Raw genomic sequence first — 21,780 nt, 5'->3', positions numbered from 1 at the left:
CAGAAAAACACCACAACATCTGGACATAGCCTTATCTTTTCTTGCCAACAGATCTAAGCACACACTCCATTAACTCTTTACACCTATCGTACACCCCACATAAAACAGACAGATTTAAAAGGACTCAAGGTGTTTTGCACTGGGTTTCCCAATTGATTTAAATAGGAAATACCGCAGCTTTGTAAAAATGTAAAAATTACAATTATTTTTTCGTACTGTGTATCAATAAAATATTACTACAGTATGTGTTTGTATGCGACTTAGTAAATAAGCTCCAAATCTAAGCCTGGATTTGAGCTAGATCAAAACTTGTGCCATGTGATATCCAGCAATGGAGTAACTTGCACTGAAGTTGAGCAAGGGTATATGTACCATAGGGGCAGACTATGCAGCTACTATGAGGCCTTTGGAGAAAGGGGGCCCAACCCTGGTTCTTCCCATTTCCTATGCAACCTGTACTTACATAGTTACATAGTTGCCAATTGCCTCATAAGGGAAAAAATTCCTCCCTGACTCCAATGTGTTTGGCTTCTCTCTCCAGAAAAACATGCATTGTTTGTAAACATGGGGTTAGGTAATTGGTCTAAGGGTCATGGAAAGGCTCCGTCGGGGGTAACAAGTACGGCTCTTCTGTCTGGGGGACAAAATAGTTGTGATCTTTGCTATGTACTAGACCTCCCACACACTTTTTAATTAAAAATCTCACTGGGGAATTCACATAGCCCTAGCCTTAGAAGGTATGTCAACATTTGAGCATTTAGTGAATATTCAATGTACATATAGAGTAGTCTAACTTTGTGAACACAATAGTTTGATATTTAGTTAGATACATCCCTATAATACAGTATGAAAATCCGTTTATTGTACAGTACAGTGTCTGGTGTAAAGACTATAATTTACAGCATGCAAATCACAAAAGAAGGCTATGTGGAGACTGTGAACCAGCAAGGAATGCTAGATTTCTGCTCTGAGGCCTGGAGAATTGTGAATGCAGATTTGACTATAATACAGGCTGTAACTCAGAATTAATACAGGATGAGTAAAACAATGTATTTGCAAAAATACACAACGTTGTATGTAGATTAATTTTATATTTAAATTGTAAAATTGTGTTTAAATTAAACTAATGTATATTTACATGGCATCACAAAATAAAGTTGTCAAATGTGTAGAATGGTGACATATATACATTAAGCCACATGTTTCCTGTTTTGCAGCTCTATGAAAAAGTTGCACTCTTTCTCACTAACCTCGGTAAGAATGACAAGTTATTAAATAATATATGTGATTTTTATTCATGCCCATAATTGTTATATCAGCTTAAGGCCTTATTCACACGAACGTGTTTTACGTCCGTGCTCTGCGCGTGGAAATCACGCATGTCGCACTGACTTATGTAAGTCAATGGGATCGTTCTGACAGGTCGTGATTTTCACGCCGCGTATGTCCGCTGCGTAAAGCTCACGACATGTCCTATACTTGCCCGTGTTTCGCGCAGCACGCACCCTTTGAAGTCAATGGGTGCGTGCAAATCGCGCTCCGCACACTAAAGCACTTCCGGGTGCCACGCGTGATTCGTGCTACAGTAGTAAAAGAAGTGAATGAAAACAGAAAAGCACCTCCTTTGTACGCACCGTTTTTTGCGCGCACAAAACTGACACGTTCAAGTGAATAAGGAACAGGTAGACAAAGCAAAAGAAACCAACCTGTAACTTGTCAAGGGTTAAATATTATTATCTTGCTGCCTTACAAGAAATCATCTAGTAAAGAGGCCACAATGATCATTCCTGCAAAAGTGGGTCTGGCACTATAATATGCGCTATATATGGGGTTTTGGGGAATTGGTACAGTTTAAGAAATATGTTTTTTAGTAATGATGGTAGTCCAGTGCCCCTGGGACAGTCCATGTTGGCAGTCCATTGCTCCTGTTATTGTAGCATGTCCAAATCCTTTATTGTCTTTTGGAAGCCTTTAGAACCCTCACTTCTTGTTAATAAATTATTATTTATAAGTAAAGAAAGAACATAATATTATATGGATGATTCTTTGTAGGAAACCAGTCAGGGGCATAACTAGCAAAAAGTGGGCCCCATAACTTTTGGCACAGCCCTCCCTGTAGATAGTGCCACACATCTTCACTTGTAGATAGTGCCGCACAGCCCCCCTTTAGATAGTGCCACACAGCCCCCCTTGTAGATAGGGCCAAACAGCCCCCCTTGTACATAGTGCCACACAGCCTACCCTTGTACATAGTGCCACACAGCCCCCTTGTACATAGTGCCACATTCCCCCCTCCTTGCAGATAGTGCCACACGGCCCCCTTGCACATAGTGCCACACATCCCCCCTTGTACATAATGCCACGCAGCCCCGCTTGTACATAGTGCCACATGGCCCCCTCCTTGCAGATAGTGCCACACGGCCCCCTTGCACATAGTGCCACACAGCCCCTCCCCTTTACATAGTGCCACCCAGCCCCCCTTGCACACAGTGCCACACAGTCCTGCTTGAATATAGTGCCACACAGCCCCCCTTGTACATAGTGCCACATGGCCCCCTCCTTGCAGATAGTGCCACACAGCCCCCTTGCACATAGTGCCACACAGCCCCTCCCTTTTACATAGTGTCAACCAGCCCCCCTTGAACACAGTGCCACACACTCCTGCTTGAATATAGTGCCACAAAGCCCCCCTTGTACATAGTGCCACACAGCCCCTCTTGTACATAGTGCCACACAGCCCCCCTTGTACACAGTGCCACACAGCCCCCCTTGTACATAATGCCACGCAGCCCCCCTTGTACATAGTGCCACACGGCCCCCTCCTTGCAGATAGTGCCACACGGCCCCCTTGCACATAGTGCCACACAGCCCCTCCCTTTTACATAGTGTCACCCAGCCCCCCTTGCACACAGTGCCACACAGTCCTGCTTGAGTATAGTGCCACACAGCCCCCCTTGTACATAGTGCCACACAGTCCCTCTTGTACATAGTGCCACACAGCCCCCCTTGTACACAGTGCCACACAGCCCCCCTTGTACATAGTGCCAAACAGCCCCCCTTGTACATAGTGCCACACAGCCCCCTTTGCACATAAAGTCACACAGCCCCCCTTATACAGAGTGCCACACAGCCCCCACTTGTGGATAGTGCCACACAGCCCCCATTTGTAGATAGTGCCACACAGCTCCCTCTTGTACATAGTGCTACACAGCCACCTCTTGTACATAGTGCCACACAGCCCCACAAAAAAACTGAAAAAAATCTTGTACTCACCTAGCCCCATTCCCGCGATGAACGAACGGAGCTGCGCCACAGCCTCCTTAGCCATGTTACACCTCCAGCATATGAAATGCCGATACAGGACCCTTGCGTAAGCTGGCGTGATCCAGTAATGTCATTGCGCCGGCCTGTGTAAGGCATAACGTGGCCTGTAGCCTGGTGAATGGTGGAGTGCTCCCCCACAGTATCCAATTGTATTAGCATCCTGAGGATGCAGATACAATTGAATGTGGCAATCGATAGCATTTGGGAACCCCCCAGATGCATGGTGCTAGCGACGCCACTGGGCATGAGAGGGTCCGTGCCACCCAGCCCGACACAAATGTTCCAGGCTTAAAAAATCTGGAATTAAATTATATAAATACAATATGATTTTTATTTGAGCTAGGTTGCATGATGCACCATTTTCATTCCCCATTTTTATTTTAAATCTTTTCTCCCTTGAGTAGAGTTTAGTTGTGACATGACTGTGTGCACCTCCTCCGTTTAGAGGGAGGTAATTAACATATGGCTGACATATTTTCTGATGTAGGAAAATATGTGTCATTGGGATAACAGCCACCAGATGTTACAATGTATAAACCATACTGTAATGGAAAATACAGTAAGCTTAAAAGGGTTCTATATTCCCTAAAAGTTGATGGTTGATGGCTTTAGTGACATATCTCTACATGCACACAGTGGAGGCTTTAAAGGGGTTGTCCAGACCCTAAAACCTGATGCCTATCCTCAGGATAGGCCATCCATACCTGATCGGTCGTGGTCCGACTCCGGCTATCATATCAGCGCTGCTTCCCCTTTATTTCTTATCTGTTTGTATCGTGTATCGCCAACAAACTTGTAGCGGCTGTTCACAGTATTACAGTCTTCTCCCATTCACTTTAAAACAAGCTCTGTGGCCCCTTCAAAACAGCTGATTGGCGGGGGTCCTGGGAGTCTTACTCAGACCGATCAGATATTGATGGCCTATCCTGAGGATAGGCCATCAGGTTTTATGGGCTGGACAACCCCTTTAAAGCCTCCACTGTGTGCATGTAGAGATACGTCACAAAAGTTCTGCGCACATGGTTGTATTACAGCTCTTTTCATCTAACATGATAGGAACCGATCCGTCCTTAACTCTTAGTATTTGGCCTATGCTTGGAATAGTGATGTGGCCCTGTGCATGTGCCCGTACTCTGACAATGGCACCATGCAGTGGCGTAACTACCGCCATAGGAGGCTCTGCTAGTAGCCGCTACGGCTGCTACAGCGGGACGCCACTGAACACTACGGCAGAGCAGGGAGGTATCTCCCCGCTCTGCCATTAAACAAAAGACATGTATCCCCTATCCATAGGATAGGGGATACATGTGTGATCGCTGGCATTGATAGGGAGAACGGGGGACTGAAAGTCCCCTGAAGTTCTCCATCACAAACCTCGGACTTCTGGGGTCTGTGTCGGCAGCTCCGTAGAAATGAATGGAGCACCGGTCGAGCTTGTGCGCATGCGTGACCAGCGCTCCTTTCATTTTTATTGAGCTGCGCAGACGCCGGAAGTCAGAGGTTAGTCATGGAGAACTTCAGGGGACTTTCGGTCCCCTGTTCTCCTTATCGCTGCCAGCAATCACACATGTATCCCCTATCCTGTGGATAGGGGATACATGTCTTTTGTAGGACACACTGTAGGTCGCATTTTTTTGGGAGGGGGGACGCTGTATGGCGTTCCCTACAGGGGGGGGCTGTATGGTGTTCCCTACAGGAGGGGGGCTGTATGCCGTTCCCTACAGGGGCGCTGTATGGCGTTCTCTACAGAGGGGGCTGTATGGAGTTATCTACAGCGGGGCTGTATGGAGTTATCTACAGGGGGGGCTGTATGGAGTTATCTACAGGGGGGCTGTATGGAGTAATCTACAGGGGGGCTGTATGGAGTTCTCTACAAGGGGGTCTGTATGGCGTTATCTAGAGGGGGGCTGTATGGCGTTATCTACAGGGGGTCTGTATGGCGCTATATACAGGGGGTCTGTATGGCGTTATCTACAGGGGGGGCTGTATGGCGTTATCTACAGGGGGGGCTGTATGGCGTTCCCTGCAGGGGGGGCTGTATGGCGTTCCCTACAGGGGGGGGCTGTATGGCGTTCCCTACAGGGGGGGGCTGTATGGCATTCCCTACAGGGGGGGCTGTATGGCGTTCCCTACAGGGGGGCTGTATGGCGTTCCCTACAGGGGGGCTGTATGGCGTTCCCTATACCGGGGGGGTGGGGTGTATGGCTTTCCCTGCAGGTGGGGTTTGTATGGCGTTCTCTACAGGGGGGGGCTGTATGGCGTTCTCTACAGGGGGGGCTTATGGCGTTAGCGCCATACAGCCCCCTCTGTAGAGAACGCCATACAGCCCCCCTGTAGAGAACGCCATACAGCCCCCCTGTAGATAACGCCATACAGCCCCCTCTGTAGATAACGCCATACAGCCCCCACTGTAGAGAACGCCATACAGCCCCCACAGTAGAGAACGCCAAACAGAGTCCCCCCTGTAGATAACGCCATACAGCCCCCTTTTGTAGATAAAGCCATACAGCCCCCCCTGTAGGGAACGCCATACAACCCTCCCCCTGTAGGGAACGCCATACAGCCCTCTACCTGTAGGGAATGCCATACAGCCCCCTCTGTAGATAATGCCATGCAGCCCCCCTGTAGATAACGCCATACAGCCCCCTGTAGATAACTCCATACAGCCCCCTCTGTAGAGAACGCCATACAGCCCCCCTGTAGATAACTTCAGACAGCCCCCCTGTAGATATCTACAAAGGGGGCTGTTTGGCGTTATCTACAGGGGGGGCTGTATGGTGTTCTCTACAGAGGGGGCTGTATGGAGTTATCTACAGGGGGGCTGTATGGAGTTATCTACAGGGGGGCTGTATGGAGTTATCTACAGGGGGGCTGTATGGAGTTATCTACAGGGGGGCTGTATGGATTTATCTACAGGGGGCTGTATGGAGTTATCTACAGGGGGGCTGTATGGAGTTATCTACAAGGGGGTCTGTATGGCGTTATCTACAGGGGGGCTGTATGGCGTTATCTACAGGGGGTCTGTATGGCGCTATCTACAGGGGGTCTGTATGGCGCTATCTACAGGGGGTCTGTATGGCGTTATCTACAGGGGGGGCTGTATGGTGTTATCTACAGGGGGGGCTGTATGGCGTTATCTACAGGGGGGGCTGTATGGCGTTATCTACAGGGGGGGCTGTATGGCGTTCCCTACAGGGGGGCTGTATGGCGTTCCCTACAGGGGGGGCTGTATGGCGTTCCCTACAGGGGGGGCTGTATGGCGTTCCCTAGAGGGGGGCTGTATGGCGTTCCGTACAGCGGGGGCTGTATGGCGTTCCCTACAGCGGGGGGGTGTATGGCGTTCCCTACAGGTGGGGTTTGTATGGCGTTCTCTACAGGAGGGGGGCTGTATGGCGTTCTCTACTGGGGGGCTGTATGGCGTTAGCGCCATACAGCCCCCTCTGTAGAGAACGCCATACAGCCCCCCTGTAGAGAACGCCATACAGCCCCCCTGTAGATAACGCCATACAACCCCCTCTGTAGATAACGATATACAGCCCCCCTGTAGATAACGCCATATAGCCCCCTCTGTAGATAACGCCATACAGCCCCCTCTGTAGATAACGCCATACAGCCCCCACTGTAGAGAACGCCATACAGCCTCCACTGTAGAGAACGCCATACAGAGTCCCCCCTGTAGATAACGCCATACAGCCCCCTTTTGTAGATAACGCCATACAGCCCCCCTGTAGGGAACGCCATACAGCCCTCCCCCTGTAGGGAACGCCATACAGCCCTCCCCCTGTAGGGAACGCCATACAGCCCCCTCTGTAGATAACGCCATGCAGCCCCCTGTAGATAACGCCATACAGCCCCCCTGTAGATAACTCCATACAACCCCCTCTGTAGAGAACGCCATACAGCCCCCCTGTAGATAACTCCATACAGCCCCCCTGTAGATAACTCCATACAGCCCCCCTGTAAATAACTCCATACAGCCCCCCTGTAAATATCTACAAAGGGGGCTGTTTGGCGTTATCTACAGGGGGGGCTGTATGGCGTTCTCTACAGAGGGGGCTGTATGAGTTATCTACAGGGGGGCTGTATGGAGTTATCTACAGGGGGGCTGTATGGAGTTATCTACAGGGGGGCTGTATGGAGTTATCTACTGGGGTGCTGTATGGAGTTATCTACAGGGGGGCTGTATGGAGTTCTCTACAAGGGGGTCTGTATGGCGTTATCTACAGGGGGGCTGTATGGCGCTACCTACAGGGGGTCTGTATGGCATTATCTACAGGGGGGGCTGTATGGCGTTATCTACAGGGGGATGTATGGCGCTATCTACAGAGGGGGCTGTATGGCGTTATCTACAGGGGGGGCTGTAAAAAAGGCACTATCTACAAGGGGGGGGGGGTTGTGTGACACCCTGGGGAGTGGGGGCTCCAGTCAAAAGTTTGCTATGGGGCCCAGTCTTTCCTAGTTACGCCCCTGGCACCATGGGTTAAATTTTTACAGGTACCATGATGGACATGACAGATTCGTGATCATCACTCGGTAATGGATTCCATTTACTTATAATGAATCATTAAGCTTTCCGGATTTTACTTTATAGAATATTGCAGTATAGAATTATATTCTGGCTGTCAAAGAGCAACAGAAAGCTGATAGAAGAGAATTGACAGAAGTGTGAAGAAAGCCTAATGACTCACACATCGAGAAAGTTAAATAGATGTTTCAAGTTTTCCTATATAATAGTAATAGTTTGTTGTGCGTTGTATGAATCGACAGATTAAAAAAATGTTTTCAAAATTTACAGCTGTGCACGTTTCTACCCACAGAACAGCCACGTACTGAATCAGAGTGGGAGAACAGCTTCACTTTGAAAATGTTTCTTTTTCAGTTTGTCAATCTGAACAGTTCGACCTTTTACATAGCATTCTTCCTTGGAAGGTAAGTGCATTGTTCATTTTTATATGTCCTTCAGAAAGTGGAGAACATTTTACACTTTAGGGATGAAACAGTGATCCGAGATCAAATACATAATCCATAGCATCCATAATCCATAGCATCCTCTTAAATATGTTTGAATATTACCTAAACTATTCTAGTAACTTGGTGGCCGCTATACATGTCCAGTCTTCAAAAATGTTCCATTACTATGGATCTGTATCTAGGATATGTGTCATATTTTCAGTATTCGGTTTAGGACTGCATGTCTATAACAAACAGATCAACCAATAAAGAAATGTTTTTTAAATAAACTTTTTACAGCATCAATCATATATGAGTTACAGGGCATTAAACCTATAACATAAATTGCATACAGAAGGTATTCATAAATGTATTTGCAAATTTTGCACAGTATTTATTTTGGGATTTTCAGGTAGGATGAAGCTGACTTCAGTTTCTTTAAAGTAAACTTGCTACTACGTTCCTGCTGTACTATTTGAGGGCAGCATAAGTTACTGACAAGGACAGGGAGTTTAGGGAGATACGTATCGTTATACTGCGCTGTGTCATTCGGAAGATATAATACCTTAAAACCTGGTGCACGCACAGTGTAAAATGTCAGGATATAGGCAATGTGTTCAATAAGCTGCTTCCCTCTGCTCTCCCCTGCCCTGCTCCCTGTGATATGTTTCATTCACTTATGGGAAAAAGACTTACATACCCCGCTATCGAAAAAATAGGATGGCATCATGCACCATTTCCTATAGCCATTTTTTACAACTTTTCTCTCTTGGGCAGAGTTTAGTTTTCACATGACTGTGTGTGCCTATCAACTGACACTGGTTTAGGGACAGGGTAATTCACATATGGCTGACATATTTGAGGGGGCAGCAGGCGCAACTGAAACCAGCCGCTGCCACCCCATCCTGCGATAATTGTACCTGCATCTATAGTACGCAGATACCATTACATGCATAAGCACTGAAAGGTCGGACACGTTCCGTGCCCGAACATTTAGCGCCTTACAATGATCCTGATTGGCAGGGCAGAATGACTTGCCCTGCCAATCAGCGCCTTTCAACGATGCTAGCAGCGCGATGACGTCATCACGCCGCTTCCGTTGTTGAGGCGCTGATTGGCGGGGCATTCATTCTGCCCTGCCAATCAGTGCCTTACAACTACGATTATGTCATCGTGCTGCTTGCGTTGTTCAGCCCCAGCAGACCTGCTCAGAAGATGACAGGCCTGCATTGACAAAGAACAGCGCCGGGACGGGATCAAGGTGAGTATGTAAAGTTGTTTTATTTCCACTTAAAAGTGTGAGTGGCATTACCTCGGGGAGGAAGCTATATTTGGGGCACAATCTACAGGGAAGGCTTTATGTGGGACACTATCTACAGGGGGCTATATGTAGCGCACTATTTACATGGGGGGCTATATGAAGAGCGCTAGCTGCAGGGGGGCCTGACTACTTAAGGGGGTTTCCCCATGAGGGGCATTTAAGACATATCCACAGGACATGTCATAAATGTCAGATAGATGCGGGTCCCACCTCTGCGACCCACACCTATCTCTAGAACGGGGCCCCCTAAACCCCGTTCTACTCCTCTGTGTTGTGGCTGAAGAGTGTGATTTCCGACCATGAATTACGCTGTTTCGTGGGTCCCATAGAACTAAATGGGAGTTACAGAAACAGCGTAGCTCGCATGCTATGCTGCTTCCGTAACTGCCATTTACTACTATGAGAGTTACGGAAACAGCGTAGCCCAGCAAGCTACGCTGTTTTCGTAACTCCCGACCATGAAGTCAGGAAGTGCCTGGGAAGCAGCGAGAGCAGAAAGAGGTAGAAAGAGGTCTAGGGGGCCCCATTCTAGAAATAGGTGCGAGTTCCAGAGGTGGGACCCGCACCTATCTGACATTTATGAAATATCCTATGCACGGGGAAAACCCCCTTAACGTGCAACTAAATTTCTATAAAACTTCTGACATGCCATGTCAGAAGTTTTGCCGCTGTGCTGCTTCATGTCTGATCTGCTTTTTTTCGGAAAGCCGAGCAAGTGGTGTACGGATGTACACCACTCCAAGGAATGCCGATCAGAAACCAAGCAGCACAGCATTCAACCGAGTGCTTCTGCCACCTCATTTTAGCGATCGGTGGGGGTCTCAGTGCTTGGACCCCCCACCGATTAAAAGTTCTAACATATCACTATGACATGTCAAAAGTTGTTTAAAAGGTTAGTTACACTTTAAAGAGTCTCTGTCACCACATTATAAGTGGCCTATATTGTACATGATGTGATCGGCGCTGTAATGTAGATCGCAGCAGTGTTTTTTATTTAGAAAAACTATAATTTTTGACGAAGTTATGACCTATATTAGCTTTATGCTAATGAGTTTCTTAAAGAACAACTGGGCGTGTTTTACTTTTTGGCCAAGTGGGCGTTGTACAGAGGAGTGTATGACGCTGACCAATCAGTAACCAATCAGCGCCATACACTTCTCCCCATTCATTTACACAGCACATAGCGATATAGCTATATCGCTATGTGCAGCCACATAAACACACTATAACGTTACTGCAGTGTCCTGACAATGACTATACAGGGTGGGCCATTTATATGGATACACCTAAATAAAATGGGAATGGTTGGTGATATTAACTTCCTGTTTGTGGCACATTAGTATATGGGAGGGGGGAAACTTTTCAAGCTGGGTGTTGACCATGGCGGCCATTTTGAAGTCGGCCATTTTGTATCCAACTTTAGTTTTTTCAATGGGAAGAGGGTCATGTGACACATCAAACTTATCGAGAATTTCACAAGAAAAACAATGGTGTGCTTGGTTTTAACGTTACTTTATTCTTTCATGAGTTATTTACAAGTTTCTGACCACTATAGTGGGGCCATTCTTCATCAATGGAAACCTCAAGGCCACGGGATATCTGAAATTGCTACATGATGATGTGTTTCCCTCTTTATGCACTGAAGCTGGCACGTTCCCTGAGTTTTTCCAGCAAGATGGTGCACCACCACATTATGGGTGTCAGGTCCTAGCATTCCTAGATGAACAGTTTCCTGGAAAGTGGATTGGTCGTCATGGGCCAGTTGAATGGCCCCCTAGGTCTCCCGATCTGACCCCCTTAGACCTTTATCTTTGGTATCATCTGAAGGCAATTGTCTATGCTGTGAAGATACGAGATGTGCAGCAACTGAAACTACGGATACTGGAAGCCTGTGCTAGCATTTCTTCTGCGGTGTTGCTATCAGTGTGTAAAGAGTGGGTGAAGAGGGTTGCATTGACAATCCAACACAATGGGCAGCACTTTGAACACATTTTATAAGTGGTCAGAAACTTGTAAATAACTCATGAAAGAATAAAGTAACGTTAAAACCAAGCACACCATTGTTTTTCTTGTGAAATTCTCGATAAGTTTGATGTGTCACATGACCCTCTTTCAACACCCAGCTTGAAAAGTTTCCGCCCTCCCATATACTAATGTGCCACAAACAGGAAGTTAATATCACCAACCATTCCCATTTTATTTAGGTGTATCCATATAAATGGCCCACCCTGTACATTACCTCCAGCCAGGACGTGATAATTATTCAGAATTCTAACACTTCGCTAACAGAACCCTGACACTACAGCACAGCAAGTGTAATCTCGTTTGAAATGACAGTTTACAGCGTAATCTCGCAATATTACGCTTGCTGTGCTGTAGTGTCGGGATTGTATTAGCGAAGTGTCAGGATTCTGATTACACATGACGTACTGGCTGGAGGTAATGTATATTCACTGTCAGGACACTGCAGTAACGTTATAGTGTGTTTATGTGGCTGCACATAGCGATATAGCTATATCGCTATGTGCTGTGTAAATGAATGGGGAGAAGTGTATGATGCTGATTGGCTTCTAAATAAAAAACGCTGCTGTAATCTACATTACAGCGCCGATCACATTATGTACAAGATAGGGCACTTATAATGTGGTGACAGAGTCTCTTTAAAGAGAGGTGTTACAATTTTTTTTTTTTTTAATAAAACAGTGTAGCAGTGCGTTTGGTGCAACTTTCTAAATACTTTTTATTAAAAATTATTTTTACTTTTTGAGATACAGCTGCTTTGTATCCTGTATACAGAGCAGCTGTATCTACTGCTAAAACATGTATCTGTCAGATCAGTGGCACTGACAGGTACAGTGTCAGCGGGTTGGTGGGGTTGAATTGCGTGTGAGGGGGAAGGAGGGGACCCAAGTTGTGTCAACAGCCCAGGGCCCATGGTACACTTAATCCGCCACTTGACAGGAACACTTATAGGAAAACAGTAGAATTTTAAATTCAGTTTGGATGTTATTAAAATATAGGATATTATGTAATGCAAGATTGTTAGACATTAAATAAGTCAAAGTATTTAAAAATGCTCAATATTTTATGTAGAAATAAAAGTGTTTGATATGTTAAAATAAATAAAGTTATTGATTGTTTCTCTTTCTACCTTTATGTAGTTGGGAATAATTTTTGAGCTGGGGCTACACACAGAAATTTAGTGCACAGCAGAATTAAAGCAACTTTTTTGCAACCTGTGTGCAAGTTTTTTTCTTCTACGAGATGTCTTTATTTTTGATTATTTATTGCACAACAGTATGTCTATTGAAAGTATCAAATACATGGAAATTTCCCATGATAGAAGCTGAAAACATGACCGAAGTCTTAGGCCTTATTCACATGACAGGGATAATTGGCCAGGTGACGGACGTTTTTTTTAATGGCCGTCACAAGGCTGCATTGAAATGAATCCATTTCTATGTAGCAATTCGCACGACCGTTTTCTTTTAACAGACCGTGTGAACAATAGGACATATCCTATTTTTGGAGTTTTCCCGAATCCCTCAATAGACTCAAGTCTATAAGGGATCCGTGAAAAAAAGTCCCGCATGGGTGCAAATCGGTCGTGAAAAACGGCCGTTTTACATGGAGAATTTGACACCCAATCATGTGAAAAAAGCCTTACAAACAGAACTTTGATGCTATGGTGTGATAATTGCTGCCTCAGCTAACAAAAAGCAACACTTACACAAGTCTGCGTGTAGCGTCAAAGTTCAGATAAGAAGCGTGTTTTTTGTTATGTTATGGCATTTTATTATTTTATTATTTAAGAAGGATCTTTTTAATTTAAATTGGTATTTGTTGTATGGCAGACATGTAAACCATTACAGGCTGTAATACGGTTCACTTCTATGTAAAATCAGCATGTTTCCAATTTTAACTCTCATGTAATCATTATTTATCTATACAACAGTCAGCCACATTTTATAGAATTATTATTATAGGTTTATCTCTAAACTAGTAATCTGTGAATCAGATATGCATGTGTACTTTTTTTTTTTTTATCGTTGAAGGTTTACTGGAAGACCAGGTGCTTATTTAAGGCTTATAAACAGATGGCGACTGGAAGAGGTTAGTGTATGCATTATGGTGTAGCTTTCAACAGAATATTGTATATAGCTTTATATAAAACCTTGTAGTTTGCATAAACCAGTATAGTTTTAGTAAAACATTCTAAAAGATGAAGGTGCCGTTTGAAGCCACTTTATATACCTACCTTATACAATTTTGCAATCGTAAGTGCTCTTTTTACAAGTTGGTCCAATTCAGTCAAAACCTAAAGCAGATCTGTTAGATCATCTATGCCTCCTTATCTGAGGGCAGCATAACATAGAGGAGGAGATGCTGAGCTGGGAAGATACTGTATATACACACCATATTTTATGGACTATACAAGGACTTTTTACCATTAAAAAATCTTGCTAAAATGTGTGACTTATATTCTGAATTTAGAGGGGCCCGGCAACACCAGATCCCCCTGACTACTCCCCCTGACTACTTCTTTAATGAACGGCAGATCACTCACAAAGTGCCTATCATAAACAGAACTGTTAAATATTACATCTACGCAGTCCTCTCTGTCCCTACCCGGTAATTTTCTGTATGATAAGTGCAGGAACGAGAATTTGATCGCAATGGGCACATTGTGTTCAGGTTTCTGTAAAAGAGACAGCACAAAAAAAATATTACTGGAGGCTGGGAGGTGAGTAAACCATGTGATACAAGGTATTACCTCGGCTTCCCTAGATCAACAGGGAAATGGGCATTGGAAGCAGAGTCTGCTTCTCTAATGGGCATTAGAAGCTTCTCCAGAAGCAGAGTCTGCATTTAATAGCCTGAAGAGTGCCTTCACATCAGCCTCTATCCTCCATTGTCCAGATGTTTTTTCGACAGTTCTCGTTGGAGGTGGACGCCTCCTCTGTCGGTGCAGGTGCACTCCAGAGTTACTGGCCACCAAATTTTCTCTGCAGGAGTGGAGACATCTATTAGAGGGCGCAGTTCATCCTATCTTGATATTTAGGGAACACAAGAATCTCACTGATCTCAAGACAGCCCAACGACTGAATCCTCGTCAGGCCAGGTGGTCGCTGTTCTTTGCCCGGTTCCAGTTTGAACTCCACTACCGTCCGGCCTACAAGAATGTGAGGGCCGATGCCTTGTCATTCGAGACAGAGGACACTATGGAGTCTCCACAGAGTATCATTAACCCATCCTACATCATCCCTGTCAACCCTCTGCAAGTTAGATACATTCCCCCGGGGAGGACATTTGTGCGTCTGGCGGACAAAAGAAGAATCCTCCGCTGGGGACACAGTTCCAAATTGGCAGGTCACGTGGGTGCCCGTAAGACCCGAGATCTGATTGCTCGTCAGTTCTGGTGGCCCACGCTGCCCAAAGACATCATGGACTTTGTCTACTCCTGCATGGTGCGCGCAGCAAATAAGGTTGCCCACTCCAAACCGGTGGGCCTGCTCCAGCCGTTGCCTGTGCCCGATGCCCCCTGGCAACATATTGCTATGGACTTTGTCACGGACCTGCCTCTCTCTGCTGGTTGCAGTACAGTCTGGGTGGTGGTGGACCGATTCTCCAAAATGGCTAATATCGTTCCACTGACCGGCCTACCATCCGCTTCCCGACTGACCAATCTCTTCGTCCAACACATCTTCTGTCTGCACAGCTTGCCTCTACATATTGTGTCGGATCGGGGGGTTCAGTTCACCTCTAAGTTCTAGAGAGCCCTCTGGGTACTCCTCGGTGTGAAGTTGGACTTTTCCTCTGCCTACTATTCCCAGTCCAATGGTCAAGTCAAGAGAATAAACCAGATTATGGAGCACTATCTACCACACTTTATCTCCAGGCAGCATGATGACTGGGTGCAGCTGCTTCCTTGGGCTGAGTTCTCCTACAACAACCACACTAGCCAGTCCACCGCTAAGAGTCCATTCTTCATAGCCTATGGCCATCACCCTCGTATACCCATTCCTGTTTCCACTACGTCCCAGGTGCCTGCAGCTGACTCTGCATTCAGGGACTTTCTACAGATCTGGCAGCAGACTCTATCTTCTATTCTGCTGTCGACCACATGAAGAGAAAGGCAGACACAAGAAGACGAGAGCCTTCCAGGTACTAAGGTCTGGCTGTTCTCTAGGAATATCCGGCTCAGGGTGCCATCGTACAAGTTTGCTCCCAGGTTCCTTGGACCCTTCAAGATTTTGCAACAAATAAACCCTGTTTCCTACAAGCTTCGGCTGCCTCCTACCCTCAAGATCCCCAACTCCTTCAATGTCTCCCTGCTGAAGTCGGTGATCTTGAACCGCTACTCCAAGACTTCCACTCCTGCAGTGGCTCCCAGCAGTTCATCAGAGACTTTTGAGGTTAAGGAGATCCTGGACACTAAAAAAGTAAGAGGTAGAGCCTTTTATTTAGTGGATTGGAAGGGGTTTGGCCCAGAAGAAAGGTCCTGGGAGCCAGAAGAAAATCTCAATGCTCCTACCCTCATTAAGAGGTTTCTCTCTCGTTCTGGTCCCAAAAGGAGGGGCCGTAAGAGGGGGGATACTGTAACGTCCGTCGTTGCTGACCACGAACTCCTTCCATCCAGTTGACCCCCTTCTCTCCAGAGATGTCTGCACATGCGGCCGTGCTTTTCCACAGTGACCACCAGGGTGCGCTCGCGAGCTCAGTCCAGACTTAAAACGCAAAAGCACACACAGGTGGGGGATTGAGCTGATTGCTCCCAGAGCACCCTGGGCTATAAGAAGGGCTGTGCCCCTCCCTGCAATGCCTGAACTTTTTTGTCTACCCTAGTTTGTCTAAGCAAATGGTCTCCTAGTGTTTCCCAGTTCCCAGTGTTTCCCGTTCCTGCCACCTGTAACCTGTATCCCGTGCTATCCTGGTCAAGTACCGTGTTGAGCTGAAGTCGTGCTGTGCTGTGTACCATGCCTGTCCTGCTACACCACGCCTGGAGCCTTCCTGCTGCCTAGTCCCAGCCGAGCCTGTCTTGCTACTGTCTGAGCTACCACAGGTACACTATATGAACTATAGACTGTGACCCGTGTCCTGTTGGCCAGCTGCCATACCGTCAAGGCGGTACGGTCCAGTGGGTCAACGTGCCCAACGTGACAAATTGCTAATTCCTCTTCTCGAGACCGCTTGGGAATCATTCACTAGGGAACCAATCTACTACCCTAGACCACCAGGGAAAAGGGCATTAGCCCTCCACTACTGGAGACCACCGGGGCAGCATCTACCCGCCTATTTTGTTCAGGCTTGAGATAGAGTAGCTTATGAGACTTGAGATAAAAAAGTATAGTACAGTCTGGCGTTGGCAGGTTCTGCATAGCAGGTGCAGGGAGTTTGAAATGTTTCACAGCTCCATAGTCTCCCTTGTATAGGGAACAATTCCAATTAAAAAAAAGTTATATATGGAAATTGATATTTAGTTTAATTATATTTCGTTAAATTGGCTCCAAGCCAGAGCTTGATTTAACGTTAAAAAAAAGTATGTTTTTATCAATTAAAGTGTTTTTTTTTACACTGATTTACAGTGTCATCCCAGTGGATGCCTTATTGACTTATGCATGCAGATGGGCATTATAATGGTATTGAAGCAAACATGGAATAACTTCATGGAGCTTGGTTACCCGTAAGTCACTTTTAACAAATCTAAATATTTGTATACACAAAAACAAATATAAAATGTGTGTATATGTATAATTTGTTGCAACAGCTAGACCTAATATGTCAGTTATTATGTATTTTTTACATAGACTATAATGTTGTAACACATTGTTGTTATGATATAAATGTAATTCCTTTTGACCATATTTTTTCTATTAAAAATTTACATCATGTTTATTTTCACCCAAATCTAAGTAACATGTTTTTTAAATATTCCAAATGTAACTGTAGAACCGATATGCTGTTGTATTCGCAATATGTAATTGACGACTAAGATCAAATGCAGTTCAATCATTAGTACATAATAATAATAATAATAATAATAATAATAATAAAAAACCCTCATATTTCCTCTTCCTTTTTTATAATCTAGGTTAATCCAGAATTGGTGGACACGTAGAAAATTAAGGCAAGAACATGGTGCACATGGGGCAGCTAGTTTTCCCCAGTGGGAGAAAGATTATAATTTGCAGCCGATTAATGCTTATGGATTATTTGAAGAATACTTAGAAATGAGTAAGCTCTTTTTTCTTGTCATAGGAGGTTTAATGGAAAACATGCACATGGTTACACGGTTATCTGAGTTGGTAAAGCCTCTTTGGCTGTCTTTAAATTGTTAACGAGTGAAGACATAGACTAAAGATTGTGGATGGCCAAAAAGGCAGATATAGACCAATTTTGCCTTTATGTGACACGAACGAGCGTGATATATGCCGACCAAAGACAGTGGAAAAGTTAATATGCCATGTCGCATTTTTGTGCTTGGGTGCAGTGCTCGGGAAGTCGTTTGTGCCAAAAGAAGCTCAGACCAGACCACAAATAAAGGCAGAGATTGATTGTCACTTTGTTGTTTCAACTTATCGTATTGTAGTCCAGTACTACAACATTCATAGACGAACTGTGAATGACAAGTCGTTCAGAAAATGGACGTCTGAAATACCAAATGTATGGCTAGCTTTAGTTGGTTAAATGTGGCATCTGCAGAGGTTACCTTTTATAATAATTTAAGTGCATTTGTCTCACATCAAACATTCTGTATGGGAATGTGTGGGCAAGAAACCTGTAACTGGAAATGTGTAGTGGTACAGTTTATAACCGTAGTCTCTACTCCATGCAATCCCCCTCCACGAGATTTGTTTGGGATTAAACTTTAGCTGGCCATACACATAAAATAGCTTTCTGTGAAGCGATCATTCAGCACACAACTATGTATACCTAACTCATCCGTAAACACGCAAATTCAGCTCAGCCAGATGGGCATTTTATTTCAATGGAGGAGATTAAAGGTGGGTTAACATTATCTTGTTGGGGTACACTAGGCCTGTCAACATACACTAGATTGTTGACAGATTTTGGTGGGATCCTCCCAAAAAGAAATATATGGAATTAAGTTCAGAAATAAAAGGGAAAGCATAGCTCCATAAACCTCTAAACCTCTTATTCTATTATTAACTTGCCTATAAATTGTGTCATGGGCCGGTTTCCTTCCAGTGTATATTGTAAAAGTTATGAATTAGCACCATGTTCTTTGTGTACACCTCCCTTCTTACATTAGGCATATTTGTTCTTTGTGGGACACATTTCATATGGAGAGTGTACATACATTTCTCTTTGAAGGTTTATTCAGGATTAAATCCTGCAAAAATTGCAGTCAAGTTAGTGTAAGTGCTCATGCACCTTTTATGTGCCACAGTATGGTGCCTCCTTGAGGTACCATATTCTCCTGTAGAAGTAATACTTTGAGGGAAGAATACTTCCGTAATACCAAGAGATCAGTGGCACAACCAATTATGTTTCACAGAGGGGAAAGCAGGCAAATTCCCAAAGCAGGGAGGTGCAAGCAGCCAAAACGTCTGAGGTCCACAGATACAACATGTAGCCAGTATAAATATAAAGAACTGCAGCGCTCAGGATTTCCAAAAAGTGGTTTTAATCACCAAGCATAAAAACTTGCAAAGTTTCAACCCATATTGGGTCTTTATCAAGCATAATTACATTGATTGAGTGCACGCTTTATATAGAACATAGTCAGCGACATCACTTCCCATTTTAATTTAATGTCAACAACGCATATAATGTAGCAGAAAATTTCAATTTGTGGGGGCTGGATGAGGTACATAGATGACATCTTCTTTGTGTGGCATAGTAATGAACAAAAATTATTGGAATTCAGGGATGAAATGAATTGACATTTCCCTGAACGTCAACTTACTATGATCTATTCCAGGGATGAAATGCAATTTTTGGATACAACTGTTCTCAAAACGGATAAAACATTGAGTACAGATCTTTTTGTCAAATTAACAGACCGTAATAACTTGCTTCATTTCAATAGTTATCTTCCTCGTAGTATGGTAGATTCATTACCTTTTAGCCAGCTCCTTAGAGTTAAAAGGATAGTGTCAGATGAGGAGGTTGTGGATGAAAGACTTAAAGAGGCTCTGTCACCAGATTATAAGTGCCCTATCTCCTACATAATCTGATCGGCGCTGTAATGTAGATAACAACAGTGTTTTTTATTTAGAAAAACGATAATTTTTGACGGAGTTATGACCTATATTAGCTTTATGCTAATGAGTTTCTTAATGAAAAATTATTGGAATTCAGGGATGAAATGAATGGACATTTCCCTGAACGTCAACTTACTATGATCTATTCCAGGGATGAAATGCAATTTTTGGATACAACTGTTCTCAAAACGGATAAAACATTGAGTACAGATCTTTTTGTCAAATTAACAGACCGTAATAACTTGCTTCATTTCAATAGTTGTCTTCCTCGTGGTATGGTAGATTCATTACCTTTTAGCCAGCTCCTTAGAGTTAAAAGGATAGTGTCAGATGAGGAGGTTGTGGATGAAAGACTTAATGAGGCTCTGTCACCAGATTATAAGTGCCCTATCTCCTACATAATCTGATCGGCGCTGTAATGTAGATAACAACAGTGTTTTTTATTTAGAAAAACGATCATTTTTGACGGAGTTATGACCTATATTAGCTTTATGCTAATGAGTTTCTTAATGAACAACTCAGCGTTTTTTTAGCTTTTGACCAAGTGGGCGTTGTAAGGAGAAGTGTATGACGCTGACCAATCAGTGTCATATACTTCTCTCCATTCATATACTCAGCACATTGTGATCTTGCGAGATCACGATGTGCTGTCACTTACTCACACATTAACTTTACTGAAGTGTCTTGAGAGTGAATAGACATCACCTCCAGCCAGGACGCAATGTCTATATCACGATGTCGTTATGTATTTAGGGAAGGAAGAAGAAGAAGTATGTGATCTGAAATTAATATGTAACTTTTATTAATATGCATTAAATGAAATGAAAATAAACAGTAAAATATCCGATGGTGTAAAAGGTATGTGTGAGTGACCCCCAAACTCACATACCTAGGCCATGTAAATTGAAGATGTCATGGTTTGTAATTCATAACAGAGTGTTCAAAAAAGAACACAAATGACTATGCTTCCAAACCAGCGATTATATTCTCAGGTCTGCGGCAGTGCAATAATGAAGCAGGGTAGCTACTGTCACCACCATGCAGCTGCGCTGCAGCAAAGTGTGAACATGGGTCTAGAGACTAACCCTCACATTAGGTATATTGTGTGCCAGACCAGGAGCACAAACAGCCGCCCAGGCTGTGCTGCTGTGATATGCAAAAACCTTGTGTGTGTCCTTGTTATATGAGAAACAGTGTGGTAAATGAATTATTTGTTATAAACCAAATTAGTCGGTTTCAATAGGGATGCCGGCAACCTTATTAGAATTGAAGCACACGGGTCAGAGTAGTGGGAGCCACTCATGCCCGTGATGTTCCTGGTTCAGGATAAATGTCCTGCTGCACCCATAAACACAATTGCCGCAGAGGGTGTGAATAGTAAGCAGACAGCTGCGCTGTCATGCCGCCGCTCTGTGTGCCAGAGCAGTAGCCTGGAGATAAGCTCTATATCCCCTGCTGTGCCGAACTAAGACGCGTATAGCCAGCCGCTCATGTGTGACAGCAGATTGCGCTGTGCTGAGCAGCACTGTCACTAAAGCACACGGGTCAGAGTAGTGAAAACCACTCATGCCCGTGATCAGGGCCGCCATCAGGGGGGTATTAGGGGTACTACTGTAGGGGGCCCGGCCAAACTTAATTGAAAGGGGGGCCCGGCAACTGCCGCGACTTGCCTTTGGTAGAAAAAAACAGGCCCCTGCAATGGGGCCTGTTCTTTTCACCAAAGCAATGTCGTGAGCTGCGGGCCCCCCTCTCGTCAAACACCGGCGTGAGCTGCGGGCCCCCCTCTCTAACGCCGCCGCGAAACATCGCGCTCGTTACCGCAAATGCGCGCTCACGCGCGAACGACCGGACACGCCGGAAAGCAACCCGCTCGTGCCCGCCGCCGAGAGGGATGCGGTGCGCACGCACCAAAAGTACAGCGACCAATCAACTGGGAAGAACAGCCAGGACAGCGGC

General features: G+C 44.9%; 1 protein-coding gene across 3 annotated transcripts in view; it reads left to right on the top strand.

Moving 5' to 3' along the window:
* Positions 1 to 21,780, top strand: part of ANO4 (anoctamin 4) — a 257,106-nt gene that overhangs the window by 217,386 nt on the left and 17,940 nt on the right. For all 3 annotated transcript variants that reach the window (XM_075856701.1, XM_075856699.1, XM_075856700.1), the window contains 5 exons: positions 1,218 to 1,254; positions 8,142 to 8,253; positions 13,651 to 13,708; positions 17,182 to 17,279; positions 17,688 to 17,830. In XM_075856701.1, the coding sequence (XP_075712816.1) occupies positions 1,218 to 1,254; positions 8,142 to 8,253; positions 13,651 to 13,708; positions 17,182 to 17,279; positions 17,688 to 17,830 (448 nt within the window). The remainder of the gene's footprint in view (positions 1 to 1,217; positions 1,255 to 8,141; positions 8,254 to 13,650; positions 13,709 to 17,181; positions 17,280 to 17,687; positions 17,831 to 21,780) is intronic.

The sequence above is a fragment of the Rhinoderma darwinii genome, chromosome 3, assembly GCF_050947455.1.
Source record: "Rhinoderma darwinii isolate aRhiDar2 chromosome 3, aRhiDar2.hap1, whole genome shotgun sequence".
In the NCBI taxonomy this organism is placed as follows: Eukaryota; Metazoa; Chordata; class Amphibia; order Anura; family Rhinodermatidae; genus Rhinoderma; species Rhinoderma darwinii.
This window is presented reverse-complemented; position numbering and strand designations above follow the sequence as displayed.